Raw genomic sequence first — 21,149 nt, 5'->3', positions numbered from 1 at the left:
CACGTTGTAATATGTATCAATACTTCCTTTCTTTACATTACTGAATAATATTCTAAAGTATTTGTGTACCAGTTTGGTTCATTGACCTCGTGGCTCTTGTGACTAGTGCTGCCATGAGGGTGCAAGGACATGGATGTGAGTGCCTTCTTTCATCTCTTATGGATATGGATGATGAATGGAACTGCTGGGAAGAAAGGTGTCCTAAGTAAACTATAGTTACAAACGTTTGTAAAACCTCCAGTTTTTAATTTTCTCACTGAAACTTAGAAATATATTTGTCAATGCAAACTAATAGATAGATGCCTATTTAGAACAAAATGTTTTGAAGTAACACCATTTCTATATGCAGTTAAACATTTGGCTATCTTCCATTCACATAGGCTTTGTAAGGTTTCAGCACTCATCACAGCAAACTCAAGCCCATCATGCTGACTTCCCAATCCATCTTCTTCTTAATACATTTGCTCACTGGGGAGGGGGCGTAAAGACAGGGACAACTTGCAGGAATTGGTTCTCTCCTTCCACCACATGGACTCCAGGGGTGGAGCTCAGGTCAGACTCAGTGGCAAGCACTTTCACTTGCTAAGCTATCTGGCTGGACCTGATTTCACAACCTTCTAACAGTTTCTTCCTATGAAAGAAAGGGTCAGCTATGACCATTAGAAGCCTGGTTCCTCCAGTGACTTGGGTAAGTCACTTTGCATTCTAAATTTGTTTTTCTCCACTAGAAAACAAAGACAATAGTAATTCCTACCCCAGAATACTGCTGACATCCTAAAATATTAATTCATTTGTAAACACCATGTACTTCACATGGGTTTTTTATGCATACAGTGTTCTGCCTGTATGTTTGCCTGCAGGCCAGAAGAAGGCACCAGGTCTCATTACAGATGGTTGTGAGCCACCATGTGGTTGCTGGGAATTGAACCCAGAACCTCCGGAAGAACAGTCAGTGCTCTTAACCGCTGAGCCATCTCTCCAGCCTCACAGCAATGTTTTATTAGCACATGGATCAACATACTCAATGATTACATTTTACTAACCTATGTACTTGTTTTCAGCTGGAAGATGAAGATCTGGATTTAAGTTAAAATTACTCTTCCACAGTTCGGCCCAAGAGTTTTCAACATCTGTAGAGAGGAAAAATAAACAGATCCAACAAATAATGCAACACTCAGAATTCTCTTAACAAACCAGCCATCAACTGGTCTTCACCACTAAATCTCTCCTCAGACATAGCTACAAAACCTAGAAACTTGCTAGTCAAAGCAGGACCCAGCAGCAACGCCATCATCTGAGACAGTGTTCGGAATGCAGACTCAGGTCCTACCCAGACTCTCTCTGATTCAGAGTCAATCTTTCTTCCTGTACCTCCCTCCCTCTTCATTTTTAGAGACAAAGTCTCATTGCATAGCCTGCATTATGCTCTAACTGGAGTTCCTCCTGTCTTGGGTTCCTGGGTACTAGGATTATAAATACGTGCTACCACATGTGGCCAGAATCTATTTTGGATCGCCACGTGACACACATGCACAGTGAAGTCTGAGAAGTGCTCTTTTCCTTTCTCTCTCTCTCTCTCTCTCTCTCTCTCTCTTCTGGTTTTTCTTAAAGAATAGTTTGGTATTTTATTGGCATAGAGCAGGAGCTAGGCAGTGATGCCTCCAAAGAAACAGTCCTCTAAAACAGTGGCTCTCAACCTTCCTAATGGTGCAACCCTTTAATACAGCTCCTTGTGTAGTGGTGTCCCCAACCGTAAAGTTCTTTTCATTGCTCCTTCATAACTGTAACTTTGCCACTGTTATGAATCATAACGTAAATATCTATGTTTTCAGATGGTCTTAGGTGACCCCTGAGAAAGGGGTTGAAACCCACAGCTGAGAACCACTGCTCTAAAACAAAGTGAGAGGCGCTGGCAGGAAGATTCTGAGTTCCAGGCCAGCCAAACCTACATAGTAAGACTTTGCCTCAAAAACAATAAGTAATACCAATGAATAACAAAGTAAAAAAAAATCTACCTACCAAATAACCAATTAAGTAGGATATTTTCACTAATTCAAAAATATAAATATAGCAGAAAAGAACTGCTCACAAAGTGCAAGTATGTTTCATTGCAAAATAAATTTTTAAAAACTTATACTTTTTGCCAGACATAGTGGTACACTCCTTTAATCCCAGCACTCAGGCAGCAGAGGCAGGCAGATCTCTGTCAGTTTGAGGCCAGCATCCTGGTTGGTTTTTGTCAACTTGACATGAACCTAGACTTATCTAGGAAGAGGTAATCTTAATTGAGAAAATGCCTCCATCCATATTGCCTATAGGAAAGTCTCTGGGCTATTTTCTTGATTAATGATTGATATGGGAAGGCCCAGCTCATTGTGTGTGGATGGTATCACCCCTGGCAGGTAGCCCTGGATGCTATAAGAAAGCAGGCTGAAAAGCCAAGAAGCAGCCCTACTCTGTGATCTCTGTTTCAGTCTGGCCCCCCAGGTTCCCACCTCAAATTCCTGCCCTGAATTCCCTTGGTGATGAAGTGTGACCTGAAGAGTTGTAAGAAGAAATAAACCCTTTCCTTCCCAAGTTGCTTTTGGTCATGATGTTTTATCATAACAACAAAAACCCTAACTACGGTGCCAGGAGTGGAGTATTACTGTGACAGAACAGACTACATTTGTCTGAGGATTGTGAAAGGACTTTGGAACTTTGGACTAGAAAAGCCATTGTTCAGAGCTTAATGAGCCATTATGGGGAGTTAGAAATAATGCTAAGAACAGTACAGACAAGAGAAACCTTAAGACAGCCATCTCGAGCCTGGTATGGGAGCACTCCTATAACTGCGGCACTCTGAGGCAGGGCAAACAGATCTCTAAGAGTCTGAGGCCATCCTGGTCTTATATACATAGTAAGTCTAGGATAGCCAGGGCTATGTAGAGAGATCCTCTCTTTAAAAAAAAAAAGAGAGAGAGAGCGAGAGAGAGCAATCCTGGTCTATATAATGAGTCTAAGGTCAGTCAAGGCTACAAAGTGAGACCCTGTCTAAAAAATTAACAAAAATTAAAATTATATATATGCGCACGCACGCACACACATACTTTTTGTCTCCACAAGAACCATCAAGTTAAAATTCCCCGCTAGGGCTGGAAAGATGGCTCAGCAGTTAATACCTACTGTTCATGCACACACACACAGCAGCTCACAACTGCCTGTAACTACAGTTCCATGGGATCTGACGCCTTCTGGCTTCCTCAGGCATCCACATATACATGGTTGCACATCAACTCATACATCCACACACATCCACACACATAAATCAAAGATTCTTTTTTTAAAAATCCTCGGCTGAGTCAGAAATACTCAACTAAAGGAGGACCATCAGTTTCTTACCTTCTATGCTGTACTGAGTCCCAAACCACTTCTCCTTGAGGTCACATCTTCCCTCATTAGCACCGGACAGAAGAACGAGGTTTGCCTTCTGAGGAACCAGCTGATTAAGGGCTTCAGCAATGACCTAACAAAGGGGACAGGGAGGACATGAGAGAAGGGAAGGCAGAAAACATAGTAACAATTTAAATGAATACACTCCTGTTAGAAAAAGAGTTGCATTGTTACCCTAGTGTCTTGGTGTCAGTGAACTGTTTCTAATTCATGAACCTAATTTATAAAACTCTAAGTTTATTACTATTTCAAAACCTTTATTTTTACTTCTATTGAGCTATAATTGACAAACATGAAATGTTGTGTCCTCATGGTGCTTTAAATGCGGCTCATCTGGACCCTCACACTCTAATGGGACCAGCAATAAAGGAGCAGGGCTGTCATTTACTGTCATTTACTGTCACTGGGTAGCAGGAAGCAGTGTTTAATATAAGCTATATCTTGGGACAGCTAACTTTATTGTTGGGTCCTATCTTATGCATTTTAAGATCGTTTGTACAATCTCAGGCTTCTACCCACTATGCCCTAGGAGTATCCTGTAGACGAATTTCTAAAATAAGATATCACCACAGTACCCTATTATCCATCCCTAACTGTCCCAAACAAAGTATCTTCAAACACTAACAAATATTCCCTAAAGGCAAACTATCCAGGCTGACAAAAGCTACTCTACAGGAAGAAGCTGATTTGGTCCCCAGGAGCAGAGGAGTGACTAATCAACTGTTGTCCACTTGTACACATATTATATGTAAGTCTTTAATCCTTGTAGCCCTGGAGATTAAACCTCGTACCTTCTGCATGCACATTAGGCAAATTCTCCTCCACTGAGCTACATCCCAAAGCATCTTTTGACTTTTTATTTTGAAACAGAATTTCAGCCTGCAGTTCAGGCAGACTTGAGCTTGAGACCCTCCGGCCCAGCCTCCCAAACAGCTATAATTATAGGCCTGTGTAAGTAATTTATTTCTAATACAGGGGCAGCTGCATTTTTCTTGTAAATATATTAAGTACTAATTTTTTTTTCTTTCAAGACAGAGTTTCTCTGTGTAACATCTCTGGCTATCCTTGAACTCACTATGTAGACCAGGCTAGCCTTGAACTCACCGAGATCAGACTACTTCTGCCTCTCTGAGTGCTGGGATTAAAGGCATGTGCCACCACACCCATATAAGTTTTAAAATTAATTGTCCTGGGTTTCCAATTAAAAGTAGGCTAGGCAATTTAAAAAATGCTTAGAACCAAACTACACAAATGTTAGAAACTGCCTTAACTATTTTAAGTGTTCCAGCACTTGAAAAATTACAAATGTTGTGTAATAAGTTTCTATTTTCATCCTTTATATCAAAAGATGAACGAATGGAGTGAGAGATCTAACTCATTGCATAAGTGCTTGTCCAGCATGTAAGAGGCCCTGGGTCTGGCAGCCGGTACCACATGAACTCAGCATGGTGACACACACTTGCAATCATAGCACCTGTGAGAAGCAGAAGGATCAGGAGTTCAAGGTCATCTTCAATTACAGAGCAAGTGTGAGGCCAGCCTAGGATACATGAGACTGTCTCCAACAACCAGAAAAGATGGCCTGTGTAAGAGACTTGTGAGAAATCACTCATTAGTCTTCTGTTTAATCAAACAACAATTCTGACTAAACTTACCACATTCTCTCCATTCTCACAGTTCTTAAAAACATCTCTATAGTTTTTCACTCTCTTTCCTAAAGCAAGTTCTAAACTGGATTGCTCCTTACTTCTGGCTTGTACTCGAACAGAAGCTGATCTCCGGTGAGAAAGTCCTGAAGTGGGTACAGCTGCATGTTCTCACACATGTTCTCCACGTACTCCACTGGATCTGTCTGTAAAGAGGTACGTACAATCGTTACGTTTCATACGAGGGCCCCCACTGCTGTCTTAGTCCACCACAGCAGACACCTGAGACAGAAGCATCTGAGTGGCTCTAACAGGACACTATGTCACTGTAAGAGGACGCTCAGGACTCCAAGAGAGCAAGCCCATGCTGCAGGGCCAGGAAGCTTCACCTGCCAAGTGCCACCCTGAGCCCAGGACCAACCTACTCTGCTCCAGTCACACCAGCCTCTCATGAGAGCAGCCCAGCCCCACACTGAACAACGTGACTGCTATGTCAATAAAGACGGGGACTCAACACTGAAGCACCACCAGTTAAACTACAGTGTGTCACTAGATAAGAGTAGTGACAAGTAGAAAGTAGTCGAGGGAGTCTCAATAGAACGAGGCAGGGGCTGAAGAGAGAGCCAACAGGCACAGGCCCCACAGGACAGCAGCAGTGACAGTGCTCTGCAGAGCAGAAGGAGAACTGCGGGTAACAACAAATACCTCAAAATAGCCAGGAAAAAGAAAAAAAAGGAATTTAAACAGTCCCTAAATACATAAAAATGTTTTGGTAACAGATACATCAATTACTCTGATCTGAGCATTACACATTGTATATATGTATTAAAATCACACTGAACTAAAAAACGGACATTTATTATGGTGTATAAAAATAGTCTCTAAGAAGAAGTTATATTAATCAGAATTTTATCTCAACTTAAAAGTGAAAAATGATCAGTTCTCTGGTTTATAAAGTAGAAATAATTTTCCAGGGGAAAAAGCAGTCAACTCAAGTATTTACTGCACACCCAGAACACTGGTGGTTTGAATGACTGTGCCCCCACAGGCCCCTGTGTGTGCATACTAGGTCCCCAGCTGGAACTATCTGAGGATTAGGAGGTGTGGCCTGTTGGGAGAGGAGGTGTGTTCCTGAGGGTGGGCTTTAAGCTCTCAAAAGCCTCCCACCATCCCCAGTGCAGTCTCCGCCTCCTGCCTGCAGTTTGAGGTGTGAGCTCTCAGATGGTCCTGCCGCCATCTGCCATCATGGCCTCTAACCCTCTGCAACCATAAGCCAATTAAATGTGCTCTTTATAAACTGTCTTGGTCCTGGTGTTTTATCACAGCAATAAAAAAGTAACTAACACATACACAAACTCTGTTTTCACTTTATTTTGAGACAGAGTCTCATTAAGTTGCCCAGTAGCCCAGGCAGGCCTGCCACAGTCTCCAGAGTAGTTGGGAATACAGGCTCACACCATCAGGCCTGGCTCTGTTTCACCTTTTTACTGCTTTTAAGATTGACTGATTAATTCATTGATTACGTATGCAGTGTTCTGCCTGCATGTACACCTGCATGCCAGAAAAAGGTGGCAGATCTCATTACAGATGGTTGTGAGCCACTATGTGGTTGCTGGGAATTAAACTCAAGACCTCTGGAAGAGCAGCCATTGCTCTTAATCTCTGAGCAATCTCTCCAGTCTTGTTTTACCTTTTTAATGAGTTATTTTTACCAGCTTCTTCCTTGTAATGCAACTGCTCTAGCCAACATGGTAGAAACCTGAGCAATGAAAGGCATTTGCTCTGACAAATGGACCCTAGCTAAAGCTGACCTGTGGCGCAAAAGCAATAGACTGGGTACTGGTAAAACAAACAAACAAACCGGGTGTGTATCATCACAGTGGTAGTGCCCTGCCTGCTAAAACAAACAAACAAACAAACAAACCGGGTGTGTATCATCACGGTGGTAGTGCCCTGCCTGCTATGACGGGAGTTCAATCTCTAGCATCACAAATGAAAATGTGCACACACAGATTTTTAGTTATAATTTTAGATTTAGACTTAACAATTTGAAATTTAACATTAGAAGCTGTAATCCATAAACCACAAAATCTACTCTTTGAAAGTCTATAATCCAATCGTTTCCATATTTACAAAGCTGTTCCATCATTACACTAAGTTTCAAACACTTCATCATTCTCCAACTCAGAATACTCAATACTCTACTGCCCTCAGCCTAATAGTCATCACCTGTGTTCTGCCACTCTCCATTTACTTGTACTGTTCCCAGTAAATAGTGCTGTTTTAACAGAATCTCAATCATTCAATTTTACCAGTAAAGACTCTGGAGCCAGATATCGGAAAGCCTGCTAGCTCAGAGAAGCAGACAAAGTACCCAGCTGACCTTTCTCCTCTGCTGAAGTCCCTGACCTCTCTTGTCCTATGCTATCTCAAACCCAAACCTCAACCTGAATATCCCTCCCTTCCACTTCCTGTGCATCTCTCTATCCACCCTCCTGACTCCCTCTTACTCTCTATGGTTTTTTTCTTGTTCACTTCCTGTCAACTGGTTGCCTGCTCCACCTCTTGACATATGGTTGACTTTATTTAATCCTGTTTACAATATTAAAGCAGAAAGCTCTTGGATTAAAGGTGTGTGCTAGGGCTGAACTACACCACAACTAGAAACAGGTTTTTCCAGTAAATAACACAATCTTGGGGTTCACGGTGTGATCAAATATCCTGCAACAACATAGACTCATTTACCAAGAAACCTTTAGTGTCTGGCTTCTTTCATTAAACATAACATTTCAAAGGTCCAGTTGTAATACAAAATCACTTCTTTACGGCTGAATAATATTCCATAACAAGAATATTCTGCTTCATTTTTTATTTAATGATTTATGAATAGTTATTTTTACTTTAGGGCTACAATAAATGATGCTGGTATGAACCTTTGTACATAAGTTTGTGGATATCTATGTTTCCAATTCTCTTGGGTATACACTGAAGAGTCGTGGCTAGGTGGCTAGTTCAAATGGTAACTGTTTTAGTTCTTGAGGAAACTGACGAACTTTTTCAAAGCCGCTGTGACATCTATCATTGCCAGCTATGCCTGAGCATTTAGATCCATCCACAGCTTCTCAAACATTTGCTAATACACATTCTGTACCTGTTTTGTCTTCTACAAACTTTTTCATTTCAAAAACTCATTTCAATAAACTGCCTTCCATTAATTGCTACATTATTGGTCCTGCCTACAAAAATAATCTTTAACAACATAGCTCTAGAAGTCAACAAGATAGCTGAGCAGGTAGAAGCACTTGCCACCAAGCATAATGACCTCAGTTTAGTCCCCACATGACAGAAATTGTCTGACTCCTACCAACTGTCCTCTGACCTCCAGATGTGTGCTATAGCACACACACAACAAATAAGTAAAATATTTTAAATAGCTCCATTTCAAACATTTGACTTATGACGCATACTGCGTTCAAGTTTCTATATAGAACTTAAATTTTTTCTTTAAAAATATTACTTCAAGAAAGGCATTCCTATTTGCCTTCATTGATGAAAGTCAGAAAAAAATGTGAAGAGGAAACAATTTTATTTAAAATAGAAATGTACAAACCCCCAAACAGAACTAACTTGGCATACTTTAAGTAATTCAGCAGTTTATACAGCAAAACTGGCCTTTTCTGACTTGTTCTCCTTTCACATTTGCTTAGGTTTTGATCTAAGATGTCTTGAGCTCATATTTTAATATCAAGGCAGCATACCAAAGATGCAGGAGGAAGGGATGAGGAGCTATGACATATGGAGATGTCAGTGAATGTTTATCTTGAGATGTCCTGCTAATGACTAATAGAGGGACGGGGTGGAAAAAGACACTCTTAACCATGAAGAACATAGGAATCTGGGTGTCACCTACAGCTGCGGTATACAAATGCTCACTCTGATCTCTCCCCTTGTGATTCTGACTCCCATGGTTGCCACCACAACTGATGAGAAAACGCACTCCCAGTAAGGTGGTTGGTTGGACAGGACTTACGTGGATACCAGCTCTATCAATCAATCAACTTACAGGGAAGAGTGCCTATAGGGCCCTCTAGGGGCTCAGGTGAGACACTGCAGCCTTCCAGTTTCACAGAGTAAGTCTTTTAATTTTAGATGGCTTCAAGGATAGAAAATACTACAGAGGAGTCAATAATAACTGGAGTTTCTGCAACTTCCCTCATGAACTTACATTTTCCCTACTTATGCTATACATTGAGAGGACAGACTTTGGTAACCATCAAAAAAGCCACCTTTTTTCAAATAGTCTGACTGGCTATAAATCAGAGCTCTCATATCTAGGACCCTTATGTCAGTGGACAAAATCAGGGAGACCCTGAATTTGGTGGGAAGAAATCACATATTGTAACACGAATTGCTAAACGGTCTTATTAATAAAAAACCCAGAGCCAGATATTGGGGTAAAAGCTGAAAGATCAGAGAAACAGAACGAGCCAGCCACATTCTTATCTCTACAAAATCCTCAGCCTCAAGAGAGAGACTTCCTGTTTACTCATGCCTTATATACCTTTCTGTGCCCTGCCATCTTACTTCCTTCCTAGTGCTGGGATTAAAGGTGTGTTCCACGATGCCTGGCTCTTTTCCCAGTGTGGCCTTAAACTCACAGAGATCCAGATGGATCTCTGCCTCCCAAATGCTAGGATTTAAAGGTGTCACTGCCTGACCTCTATGTTTTTTTGGTTTTTTGTTTTGTTTTGTTTTGTTTTTTGGGTTGTTTTTCAGGACAAGGTTTCTCTGTATAGCTTTGCGCCTTTCCTGGAACCCACTCTGTAGCCCAGGCTGGCCTCGAACTCACAGAGATCTGCCTGCCTCTGCCTCCCAAGTGCTGGGATTAAAGGTGTGTGCAAGGCGGGCGGTAGTGGCGCACGCCTTTAATCCCAGCACTCGGGAGGCAGAGCCAGGCGGATCTCTGAGTTCGAGGCCAGCCTGGTCTACAGAGCGAGATCCAGGAAAGGCACAAAGCTACACAGAGAAACCCTGTCTCGAAAAACCAAAAAAAATAAAAAAAATAAAATAAAATAAAGGTGTGTGCCACCACCACCCAGCTCTGACCTCTATGTTTAAAGTGGCTGGCTTTGTCCTCTGATCCCTAGGCAAGCTTTATTGGGGTACACAATATATCACTACAACATATTTTCATTAACCTCTAATTTTTTATTATAAGAGGCTATATACATGGCTTAGTGAGTACCTCCCTAAAATGCAAGAGGCCTGAATTCAATCCCCAGCACCACATAAAGATAAATTAATAAAAGTATCAATATCAGCAGTACACATGGTAACATGAGCAATGTCTATGACTACCACCCACAAAAACCACAATACAGTTACTACAGATATTTAAAATACCATGCATAGTCACTGCTGAACAATTCTGAAAATCACTAGACATTCCACTGGATCTTACACAAGACAGACACATATTACTATTTTACTATTCTGAGCGTTTATTCCTGTATTCTTTTGTGAATTGTACTTCTACATACTTAAAAACACTATTCTATGGGATATATATTAACAGTATTGTTTCAGTGGTAAATTTCCCAACTGTGCTACACAGAGAAACCCTGTCTCCAAAAACCAAAACCAAAACCAAAAAAAAAAAAAAAAAAACAAAAAAAACAACAACAACCACACACACAGAGGAAAGCAAATGAAAAATATTACCAGTCTCTAGGTGAGGGTATACCAGCCATTCCTGTGCAGTGACAGCAATTTCTCTAAAGCTTGGGAGCTCACAGAATGCGTTATTCTGAGCAGCAACCCACAGGCTTCAACAGACTTCCAAAGGGCATGTATACATGCGAGCACACACCCCTTCTCTAAACTCTTTACTTTCAATATTATACAGTACTTTCATTTGAATGTACTTATAATACACATATACAGGATGGTTGACTTTTTCATAATGCCCCAAAGATCATTTGTATGTATGAACATGGGACATGGGTGCGCTCAACCAAGTGTAGTGTATGTCAAAGGCCAAGGCTGAGTATCTTCCTCTATTCCTTTTTTTGAGATAAAACTTCCTACATAGACCAGGTTGGCCTCAAACTCAGAGATCCACCTGCCTCTGCCTCCCAAGTGCTGGAATGAAAGGCATGTGCCACCATGCCAGGCCTCCACTTTTACCTACATGGGTACCAGAGATCCAAACTCAGTTCCTCATGCATACATAGCAAGTACTTTACTCACTGAGGCATGGCCGAGCCCACAAAGCTCTTTACCTAAGTATTTTCAATTCCTTGGAATATAAACAAATCTTATGTCTTTGGCGAATTCAATTCAAATTATCATATCCATGAAGACCTTCAATCAAGGAAAAACTCCTCTCCCTTAAATTCCCAAATCTCAAGTGTTCTTAATATTACATGGTAATTACTATTGATTACCTTATAAAATATCTTCACAATATTTGAATTCCTAAACTATTGAATTCCATGGCAAGCTCTCCATTAAATGTTTATCAAGGTGGACAGACAAAACAGGTGATTACACAGAAAAACGGTCACACATCATGATCTAGGTCATGGGCCTAGTCTTCCCTTGTAACCTAAGTGCTAACAACAAAAGTGTCAAGACCATCTTGAGAAGCACAATTAAAATTCCAGTGATACTTCCATCAAGTGGGACAATGGTCACACCAGTTCCAATTTGTTCATATAACATGCAAAAATAATTTGACTTCTAATACCTGTTCTTGGTAATGAAATTCATTATCCTCAATTTTCTGAATCTCTTCAAAAATTCTATGAAAGAGAACATGACGATTAGAAGATATATTAAAATTTCTCATTGCAATCACCCACAAGAAAAGAGGCACAAGAATAAAAGAGCTAGCTAAATAATAGTAAAGGTTACAGTCTGCACTCAGATGGAGAGGGATCAGGATACAGAGCCAATGAAGGAAACAGTAAGAAATAACAGACCACCATCTTGTAGGACTAAAGCATGTCTGTTGGCAGTCTGAAACTGAAATTGTACTAGGATCAACCCAGTTTCATTCTAAGAAATTTTATTACCTTTTCTCTGGGCCTAGCTTCTGCAGCATTTTTAAATACTGAAAGACAGTATGAGCAACCTAGAAGCAGAACATTTCATTAGTCTTTTGCATAAAGTAGTATCTAGAGAAAAGAAAAATAACTCCATTTAATTACTTACCTCATAAAAATGTTCATATCCCTCATCAGTCAACGTAATAGAAATGCTGAACACAGAGTAAGTAGAATTTTGCTCAAAACCTGTCTCACCATTTCCACCAAACAATGCAAGAGCCCAGCACCTACAGTTGGGAAAATTAATCTAATCAGTAAGCCTTTAAATTAACAAAGTCAACAAGCTTTCTATGTAAAATTATGGACTCTGAGCTTTTGATGTAAATGTATACTTTTAAGTGTTCAAGAGGTTTTGTTTGTTTGAGACCAGATCTCACAACATAGCTCTGACTGGCCTTGAATTTGCAGCAATCCTCCTGCCTTGGCTTCCCCAGAGCTGAATTGGCAGGGTTGTGACATCCCACCCAACAACAGTAAGTTTTCAAGTTCAGATCTTAAGAACACAAGGAATTACAGTAGAAGTCACCAGAACCAAACAACAGTTAACTTTTCCTGTTTAATGGGAGCCTAATACTGTCCGAGCAGCTTTATGATGCCAATGTGATTCTTAACGAAAAAATAAAATAAAAACACACAAATTAACTATTACATACAGTTACTGGAAAAACATTTCACTTATCATCTTTGATTCTGTCCCCTAAAAGACTTAAAACAATTGAACTATAATCCAACTCAGAATGTCAAATGAGTTCTTAGAAACTTTAAGCTATCCTACATGGTTAGCCAATAAAGCAACAATGAGTAGATCGTTTCCTGGCTAAAATAACACCAAAAACTTAAATCAGAGGGTGTACACCAAATGAAGAGTTTGCAAGTCCAATAGGGCTCAGTAAGAAAAATGCCCACACATACCAAAAAGCACACTGCTCACATCCTAAAAGGCTCCCACATATACTCAATGTCAAAGTTCTTAGTAATAAGTGCCCTCTCAATTTCTGTGAATGTTCTGGAATACAATAATATTTTTTAAGTAGTATTTCTATAAACTTTTCATTCTCAAATTAGTACACAGAAAAAAAAAAAAACAAAGAAGAAATTAAAAGTATTGACCTAGATTCTAAAGTTCTATTTCTATGGTTTGGTTAGAAATGAAAACCTGCATAAATGAATTAGGACACACTCTACTAATGTAGCTGTATTTTGGTGGAGGGGGGATGTTGGTTTTTCGAGACAGGGTGCCTCTGTGTGGCCTATGATGTGCTGGAACTCACTCTGTAGACCAGGCTGGCCTCGAACTCACAGAGATCTGCCTGCCTCTGCATCCTAAGTGCTGGGATTAAAGGCATGCACCACCACCAACTGGCTACCTATACTTTTCTTTTTTTTTTTTTTTTTTTTTTCTTTTTTTTTCTTTTTTTTTTTGGTTTTTCGAGACAGGGTTTCTCTGTGCAGCTTTGTGCCTTTTCCTGGAACTCACTTGGTAGCCCAGGCTGGCCTCCTCGAACTCACAGAGATCCACCTGGCTCTGCCTCCCGAGTGCTGGGATTAAAGGCGTGCGCCACCACCACCCGGCTATACTTTTCTTAATTCTACATGTTCAGTATGATTTTTCTACAGTTCACCTTTTGGGTTGGAAACCCTAGAGAGCCACAGAATTGAAATAATTGACTTACTTATCCAAATTATTTTATTAGAACTAGCCTCCTTATATAATTATGGAATCAACTGTTAATTCCATATATAATTTTTTTAACTTTGTAATTATTTCCAACATGAACTAAAAAAGACAGCTAAAAAAAAAAGACAGCTTATAAAAAAAAACCCTCAAAAATACGATCATTAAAATGATCTAGGTAACTACTATGACTATAATTAGCATTTTGATTCCAGACCTCATGGCAGCTAAAGCAGAGGAATGCAGGTTTATTACTCAGAGACTGTTACAGAAATGTTTAATAACTGAATACTTGCTTTTTTCTAAGGTAAGAAAGAATGCTGCCTTTGCCTTCATGTCCAACCAACCAGGAAATGTAATGAAGTGGCTTCACCCTTTAAAAAAAAAAAAAAAATGAAGGGTCAGAAGTCAAAAGAAGGTTTAAATATACCAGGTTTGAGAATCTAAGCTTATTCTTATAAATTCAGTAAACATGAAATTTTAATCAGTTAACAGTCACAATATAAAAACCGAAAATGGTAAGACATTTCATATGAAGTTACTTTTTGGACGAAAGGGTGGTATTTTTGATTGTGAGGTTTTTCTGCATATGTGTGTGTGTGTGTGTGTGTAGATGTGTACACTTGCATGTGTGTGCTCAGGTACATATGCACATGCATGCATGATGTGGAGGCCAGAGAAAAATCTCAGGTGTCATCTTTATGGTCTCCATCAACCTCCTCTGAGACAAGGTCTCTCACAGGACTGGGGTTTCCCAATTAGACTAGACTAGACTAGACTATGGGGCCAGTGAGCCCCCTAGGCCCTCCTGTCCCTGCTCCTCAGCTCCCTCTACCAGAACATGGACTATATGAATCAGTGTCTAGAATCAGATTTTTACAAAGTCCTTCATTACTCTATCAGGCTATAGGATAAAACAATGTTATTCTAAAGGTTGGAAATATAAAGTCCAGTTTCAGTTTCTTTCAAGTACATTAGGGTCTTGAACCAAAGATATGATTTAATGTACTTCTCTTTTCCTCTTCATCTGACTGGTCATCACTACTCACAGAACCTCATATAACAGTCCGCTACTACCATACAATAATAGTCAATGTAAAAATATGTTGTTCAAATTCTTTCACCATTTGTTTCTACTACAATTTAAAGGTGTGTTCCCTAAAATAAGATTTATAAAAAAAAAATGAAAATAAGACAAGAAATCTAATTAGATTACAAAATACAATTTAGTAGTATTTTGTAACATGATGAACATACAGGGACTATTGATACTGGCTACCATGTCCACCAGAATTTAGTAAGACCTTGAAAATCAAAGTACTAACTCTGCTAAGCAATTCTCAAAGCCTTGCTAACAGAGATGAAAATGTAAGTTGAATTACACACACACTAGAGAGGTACAGAGTAAGGCAGCTACAGAATGAGCCCAGCTGAGTGAACATTTGCATCTGGACAAAACTAACAGTGCTGCAGCTGGCAACACTGAAGGGAAAAACACTGCTTCTCTGTGAAAAGCGGCTCTCCACTAAAGTTCATTTATTGAGAATTCACATATTTGGGGTCTAAAAATGACTGATAAAGAAGTGTTAAATAAAGCATCAGGCCTTATAAAAAGAGCTGGATGGCAGCAAACAAACAAACAAACCCTACAACAACTTGTCACTTCTTGTAATTTTCAAAATTTCTTCAAATATTTTGTGATTAAGAAAAGTCTTTGTTGACAGCATGTGTTGAGATCCCACTCCCATAAGAGATGTTTTATATTTGATTCTTTTTAGTTTTTAAAATATTTATTTATTTTTACTTTATGTGTGTGGGTGTTTTGCTTGTATGTCTGTCTGTCATCACATGCACGCAGTGCTCATGGAGGTCAGAAGAGGTCCTCTGGAACTGGAGTAATAAACAGCTGTGAACCACAATGAGGGTGCTGAGAACCAAACTCGGGTCCTCCAGAAGAGCAGTCAGTACTCTTAACTGCTAAGTCATCTCTCCAGCCCCAATATTTTAATGCTTGAAGGATATCAAATGAGCTACTAATGTTGGACCATCTTTGAGGACAAAGACAGAAGAAATTTTTAGCTAATGCCCTTTAGTATTAGTTTAACAATGTCAACATTTCTTAAGACATTCATAACAACAAATAAATATATATATTGCTTTTTGCTATATTATTCTTGTAATACACACTTTCCTGCTTTCTCACTACAGCCATAATGTTTTTGTTAATTTCAATGAACTTGATCAAATATTCCACCATGAAACAAAAAACCTTTACTGAGCTTAAACAATACATACTGCTTCCTTTCCTTCTGCTGGGTTTGCCTGCACAGCTTTGCTTTGTTGGTATTGTTGGTAGTAGTTTAAGAAAAAAAAATAAGATGGGCTGGTGAGATTGTTCCATAGTTAAGAGCATGTACCGCTCTTGCATAGGACTGGGCTTTGTTCTCAGCACCCATGTTGGAAAGCTTACAACCACCAATAACTCCAGCTCCAGAGGATTCAAAACCCTCTGCTGGCCTCCACAGGCATGTGCATTCATGTGTACATACCCATATGCAGACACACATATACACATAATTTTAAAATAAACCAGGTGGTGATGGCATACATCTTTAATCCCAGCACTTGGGAGGCAGGGGCAGGTGGATCTCTTGAGTTCAAGCTGCAGGCCAGCCAGGGCTATGAAGAGAAGCCATGCCTCAATACAAAACAAAAAACAAATGTATTTTTTAAAATAAGCTAAATTTATATCAATTCATTTGCATTTATTTATTATAAAGCATTTATAGAATTAACTATTCCTTACCTAAAAACAAAACAAAAACTACTTGCCCAAGCTGTGCTGCTCATATATAAACTGACATTTATACCCTAGTTTATATAATGTCCCTAACTCACAGAAGTAAATCCTTGGAACTTAACGCTATTCAACTTTTCACTTTTTGGGTATTTTGTTTTTTTGTTTCTCAAGACAGAGTTTCTCTGTGTAGCCCTGGCTGTTCTAGAACTTGATCTGTGGACCAGTCTGGCCTTGAACTCACAGAGATCTGCCTGCCTCTACCTCCTGAGTGCTGGGATTAAAGGCACACACCACCACCACCACCGAACTTAACCTTCACTTTTGACTAGTAAAAAGTAAATGCCATGAACAAATAAATCATAAATAAATATATTTTATGCTACAAGTATTAAAAAATAATTAGAAAAGTAAACATTAATGCCAAATGTTTGATTTCAAAGACTCAGGTAAAGTAACTCATTATAAAAAAATTCTACTTTTTACACTGAGAAAAAATATGAAATACCTAAAGACTTGAATAATCTAGTAGTTAAATTCCAGTTTATAAGACACCTGTGTTTTAAATATAGAAAACCCAAAACTTAAAGCACACAGCCTTCTCTAAATTATGATCCTGACTCCATATTTAATGAAGCCAATCTCCCTTGACCTCTCACCTGTAATGTTGCTGTTGAGGAGGAAGTGCCCATGTGATGGTCAGAGCATGGATTTTTCTGATTGGAACAACTAAACAAAAATGCCACAAGAACTGTTATAAGTATTTTTCCATGACATTTTCTGTTACAAAAACATATTTTTTGTTCAATATATCTCATCCTCCAGCAATCACAGGATGGTTAAATAAAACGCAGTTGTTACTTCAAGTTGCCAATTTTCTAATTTGAGTAATTGTTTTAAGCAAGAATGAAAAAGAACAGGGAGAATGTGAAATACCCCAAGGGCTGAATCCTGTCAAGGGTAAGGAGGTCCATGGGAGATCTGCCCCAGGCTCCTGGTGGCAGTGCTTGAGGTTCCTGGAAAAACTCACTTGCATTTAAGTCTTCCTGAGTCTGCTCCTCATGATAAAAATGTGTGCACTGGCTAAAGTATTTCTGGAGATTATGAGTCCATAAATAGAAAATCTAAAGCTAGAAAAAGCAGAAAATACTCTCGGAATATCTGGCTTAACAGGATGAAGCCTGCAGCAGAAAGGGTGTGCCAGAACTCACACTGATCAGAGGAAGTGAGGAGAGACTGACACAGGAGAAGCAGAGAAGACCGAAAGAAACAGGGAAAAAGAGAAAAATTCCATGACTAAAAGAAAAAGAGGAGACGGAGAATGTCTCTGTACCAACCACTATTGGCAAACCGGAAAGGAAATTACAACGTGATCATGCAGCAGCTCGTCATGTAGCTACCACAGATGACAAGTTTTAAAAAGAAAAGATCAGTAGATATTTAGTAAGTATATATTTTATAATCTCGAATATTTATGTTCATCTACCTATAAAGTATCAAAGGAAATTTGCCAAAACGGGCTCTCTTCCTAGTAAGACTTAAAGACGCCCTTCCAGTTCCCCGACACCTGAGGACCTCTTCATTTGATAAATACCAATATGTATAATGAAGTTTAAAAATTTTTTTTCAAATTATTTTCTCTCTTCTACTTTCACTTTCTTAAGGATAAAATGAAGAGGGGTTGGGGAGGAGGAGACAAGAACAAAAGGAATATGAGGAAACTGGGGAAGCATGAAATAGACCGAGGAGCCGCAGGGCACCACAGCTTGTCAATGGCCGCTATCTGCCCCTAACCGGATCCCCACTGCCCAATGAGTCCCTTTTCAACAGACATAATTTCTGTTGTTTTGCATTTTCAAAGAAAACTGGCAGACTCAAATTTTAGAAAATGTGCTAAAGTTATTTCAAGCAATTTTAAACCTTAGGTTCACAAACCTCTATAAAGTTTGTTAAATGCTGGTGTGTCAAAAGGATCCGTTAAATGGCCAAAGTTTGGTTTAGGTAGCCCACTGAAAAGAAAACAAACACATTAAGACTTAATTGGGAAAAGCCTTATGAACAGTAATGCTTCACTGACTGACAAACATTTCTAAGCAATCTGCTCTGCACAGTGCTGGCTAAAGAGCACTCTTGGCATGAGCAAATGGATTAAAATCCCAACTGCGCTGTCTTCACCTCTGCACCAGAAGACCCTGCCCCTAACAGTTACTGCCTCTTTCAGTGCCATTTACGTCTAGCTTTCCTCCTATAAGAAGTACTTGCAGTTAGTAAAGCTGTACTAGAAATAATATTTCTTAAAATGTAACAACTATATATGGAGTAATTAGGTATAAATCACCATCATCTACAAGATACTTCTTTAATGAGGAAAAACATTCCATATTCCAAACAACTGACAAAAGAAAGAAAAGGAGGAAAAAAAAAACACCTTTCAAAACAGAATTTGTTAGGAGAGGTAGGTGTACATGATATGCTTTTCAACTCTTATCATAGTTCCAAATGCTCCAACGATAATAGAAAAGGGAAAAAAATAAGTGTAAAAAGCAGCATAAAATCTTTAGAATTATTGCTTACTATAAATTTACAAGCATGTAATTTTTGAACTATGGAAATTATGGAAATAGGGTCATATCTTAGCTTTTCTACTCAAAAGCTATACAATCTTGACTAAGCTAGTAAACTTAGGTCTCAGTTTTGTGACCTTTTAAAAAAACAAGAGAAAAAATACCTTCGGGACTAATACAAAAAGGTGTGCTCTTTAATGGTGGAGACATGTAACTTACAGAAAGTGACTGTCTTACTTGTTCGGTATCTGAGAGAAGATCTCCGTCACCCACTTTTCCAAAGTGTCCAGGGTTTCTTGAAGGAGGATAAGGGGGAGGGGTGCAGGAAAACGGACACACAATATCATTAGTCAATGCAGAAAACTGTAGACACACTAGTGGTTATTTTTTATACACATTTGAATTAGGCTAACACCGACTTGTGTTAACCAGTCATGAGTAACTGGAAGGGTACCAACGGACAAGAAAACTCTATGACACCCACAGTTTTGTAAGACTCTAAAAACACAAAAAAACTTTTGTTTACCACTAGGTGAGCATGAAGAGGCAAGAGACATGAATACGCCAACTGTCTTCCTGCACCCACTCCAAAATATGTCTTTCAGGAAGGTTCTTTTCTCCCCAGACTAACCCTTCTCTCTTTAGCATCCTGCTACCGCCGCCAGGCTCTGCCTGCATATACCACTGATACTGCGCTATATTTGCTGAGGTGTTCCCCACAATTATTCTTAAGATTCAGGTATGTACATCAGGTTAATCTTCATTGTCCACTTGGGTGGATTTAGGATCATAGGAAACACACCTCTGGGCGTGTAGGTGAGGTCTAATTTAGGAAGACCAACCTGCCTGTGGGTGGCCTCATCCCATAACTAGTGGTCCACACTGAATAACAAAGGGGAAAAGGAAGAAGGCAGCTGAGCACCAGCCTTTGCCTGTGTCTCTGGTCTGCAGAGGATGTAGAGGACCAGGCACACTCTATTACAGTGAATTCTACCCTCACCACAGGCCAAAAAACCTTCCCCAAGTCGCTTCTGTCAGTACTTTGTCAGAGCAATGAGAAACGGAACAAATATAATGCATGATTTCTAACTTTTGGTTCCTTTCCTAAACTCCATAAGAAGTCTTAAAATTTCTATTAAAACACAAGATGAAAAAGAACCCATCACTGGACAGTTTGTGTTAATTCCAACCAGACACGTAAGTTTCAATAATTCTCAATAAATGAGCCCAAGGTTTTGCTCAGTGCCAGACCATGTGAATATCATGAGAGATATCCTGAGCTTAATTCTCAGTACTTCAAAGAAAAGAAACAAGAGTTACAAAAAAAAAAAAAAGATATATACAAATTAGACTAATCAAGTATTGAATTTAACCTAAACTACTTTACTTACACAGATATTTGATTTTTGTTAAGTGTGTGTGTGTGTGTGTGTGTGTGTGTGTGCGCGCGCATTCATGTGTACCCCTGTGCATGAAAAGTCAGAGCACAGCTTGCAGGAATTCATTCTTTCCTTCCACCATGTTGGTCTCAAGGATTGAACTCAGGTAATCAAGCTTGGCAGGAAATACCTTAATCTGCTGAACCATTTTGCTGGCTCTAAGTAAATATCTGACTCTCTGTGTGTGTGTGTGTGTGTGTGTGTGCACACTCGTGTGCATGTGTGTACAAGTGGAGGCTGGAGGTTGACATTCAGTGTCTTCCTCAATTGTTCTCTAACTTTTTTTTAAAGTTACTCCTGCTTGCCTTCAAACAACTACTTTTAATTACATTTATTTTGTGTGTGGGAAGGTCTACCATGTAGATTTTGTAAAATGAACTCACACTTGGTGTCTTAACCTACTGAGTCACCTCACTAGCCCTTCCACCTTAACATTTCCAACATGGCCTCACTGAACCCGGAGCTTACGAATCCAGCTAGACTGGCC

The 21,149-nt window shown here is 39.4% G+C and overlaps 1 protein-coding gene across 1 annotated transcript in view; it reads right to left on the bottom strand.

The window, feature by feature from the left end:
- Window positions 1–21,149, bottom strand: part of Nrdc (nardilysin convertase) — a 71,034-nt gene that overhangs the window by 14,316 nt on the left and 35,569 nt on the right. The window contains exons 11-20 of the mRNA XM_059255851.1: window positions 19,461–19,518; window positions 18,595–18,668; window positions 17,319–17,388; window positions 14,159–14,236; window positions 12,294–12,414; window positions 12,155–12,213; window positions 11,827–11,881; window positions 5,180–5,284; window positions 3,382–3,505; window positions 1,044–1,130 (exon numbers count right to left, since the gene is read on the bottom strand). Of these exons, the coding sequence (XP_059111834.1) occupies window positions 1,044–1,130; window positions 3,382–3,505; window positions 5,180–5,284; window positions 11,827–11,881; window positions 12,155–12,213; window positions 12,294–12,414; window positions 14,159–14,236; window positions 17,319–17,388; window positions 18,595–18,668; window positions 19,461–19,518 (831 nt within the window). The remainder of the gene's footprint in view (window positions 1–1,043; window positions 1,131–3,381; window positions 3,506–5,179; window positions 5,285–11,826; window positions 11,882–12,154; window positions 12,214–12,293; window positions 12,415–14,158; window positions 14,237–17,318; window positions 17,389–18,594; window positions 18,669–19,460; window positions 19,519–21,149) is intronic.

This window comes from Peromyscus eremicus, chromosome 2 (assembly GCF_949786415.1).
Source record: "Peromyscus eremicus chromosome 2, PerEre_H2_v1, whole genome shotgun sequence".
Taxonomy (NCBI): Eukaryota; Metazoa; Chordata; class Mammalia; order Rodentia; family Cricetidae; genus Peromyscus; species Peromyscus eremicus.
Note: the sequence above shows the minus strand (reverse complement) of the source record. Positions and strands in the feature narration are given on the sequence as shown.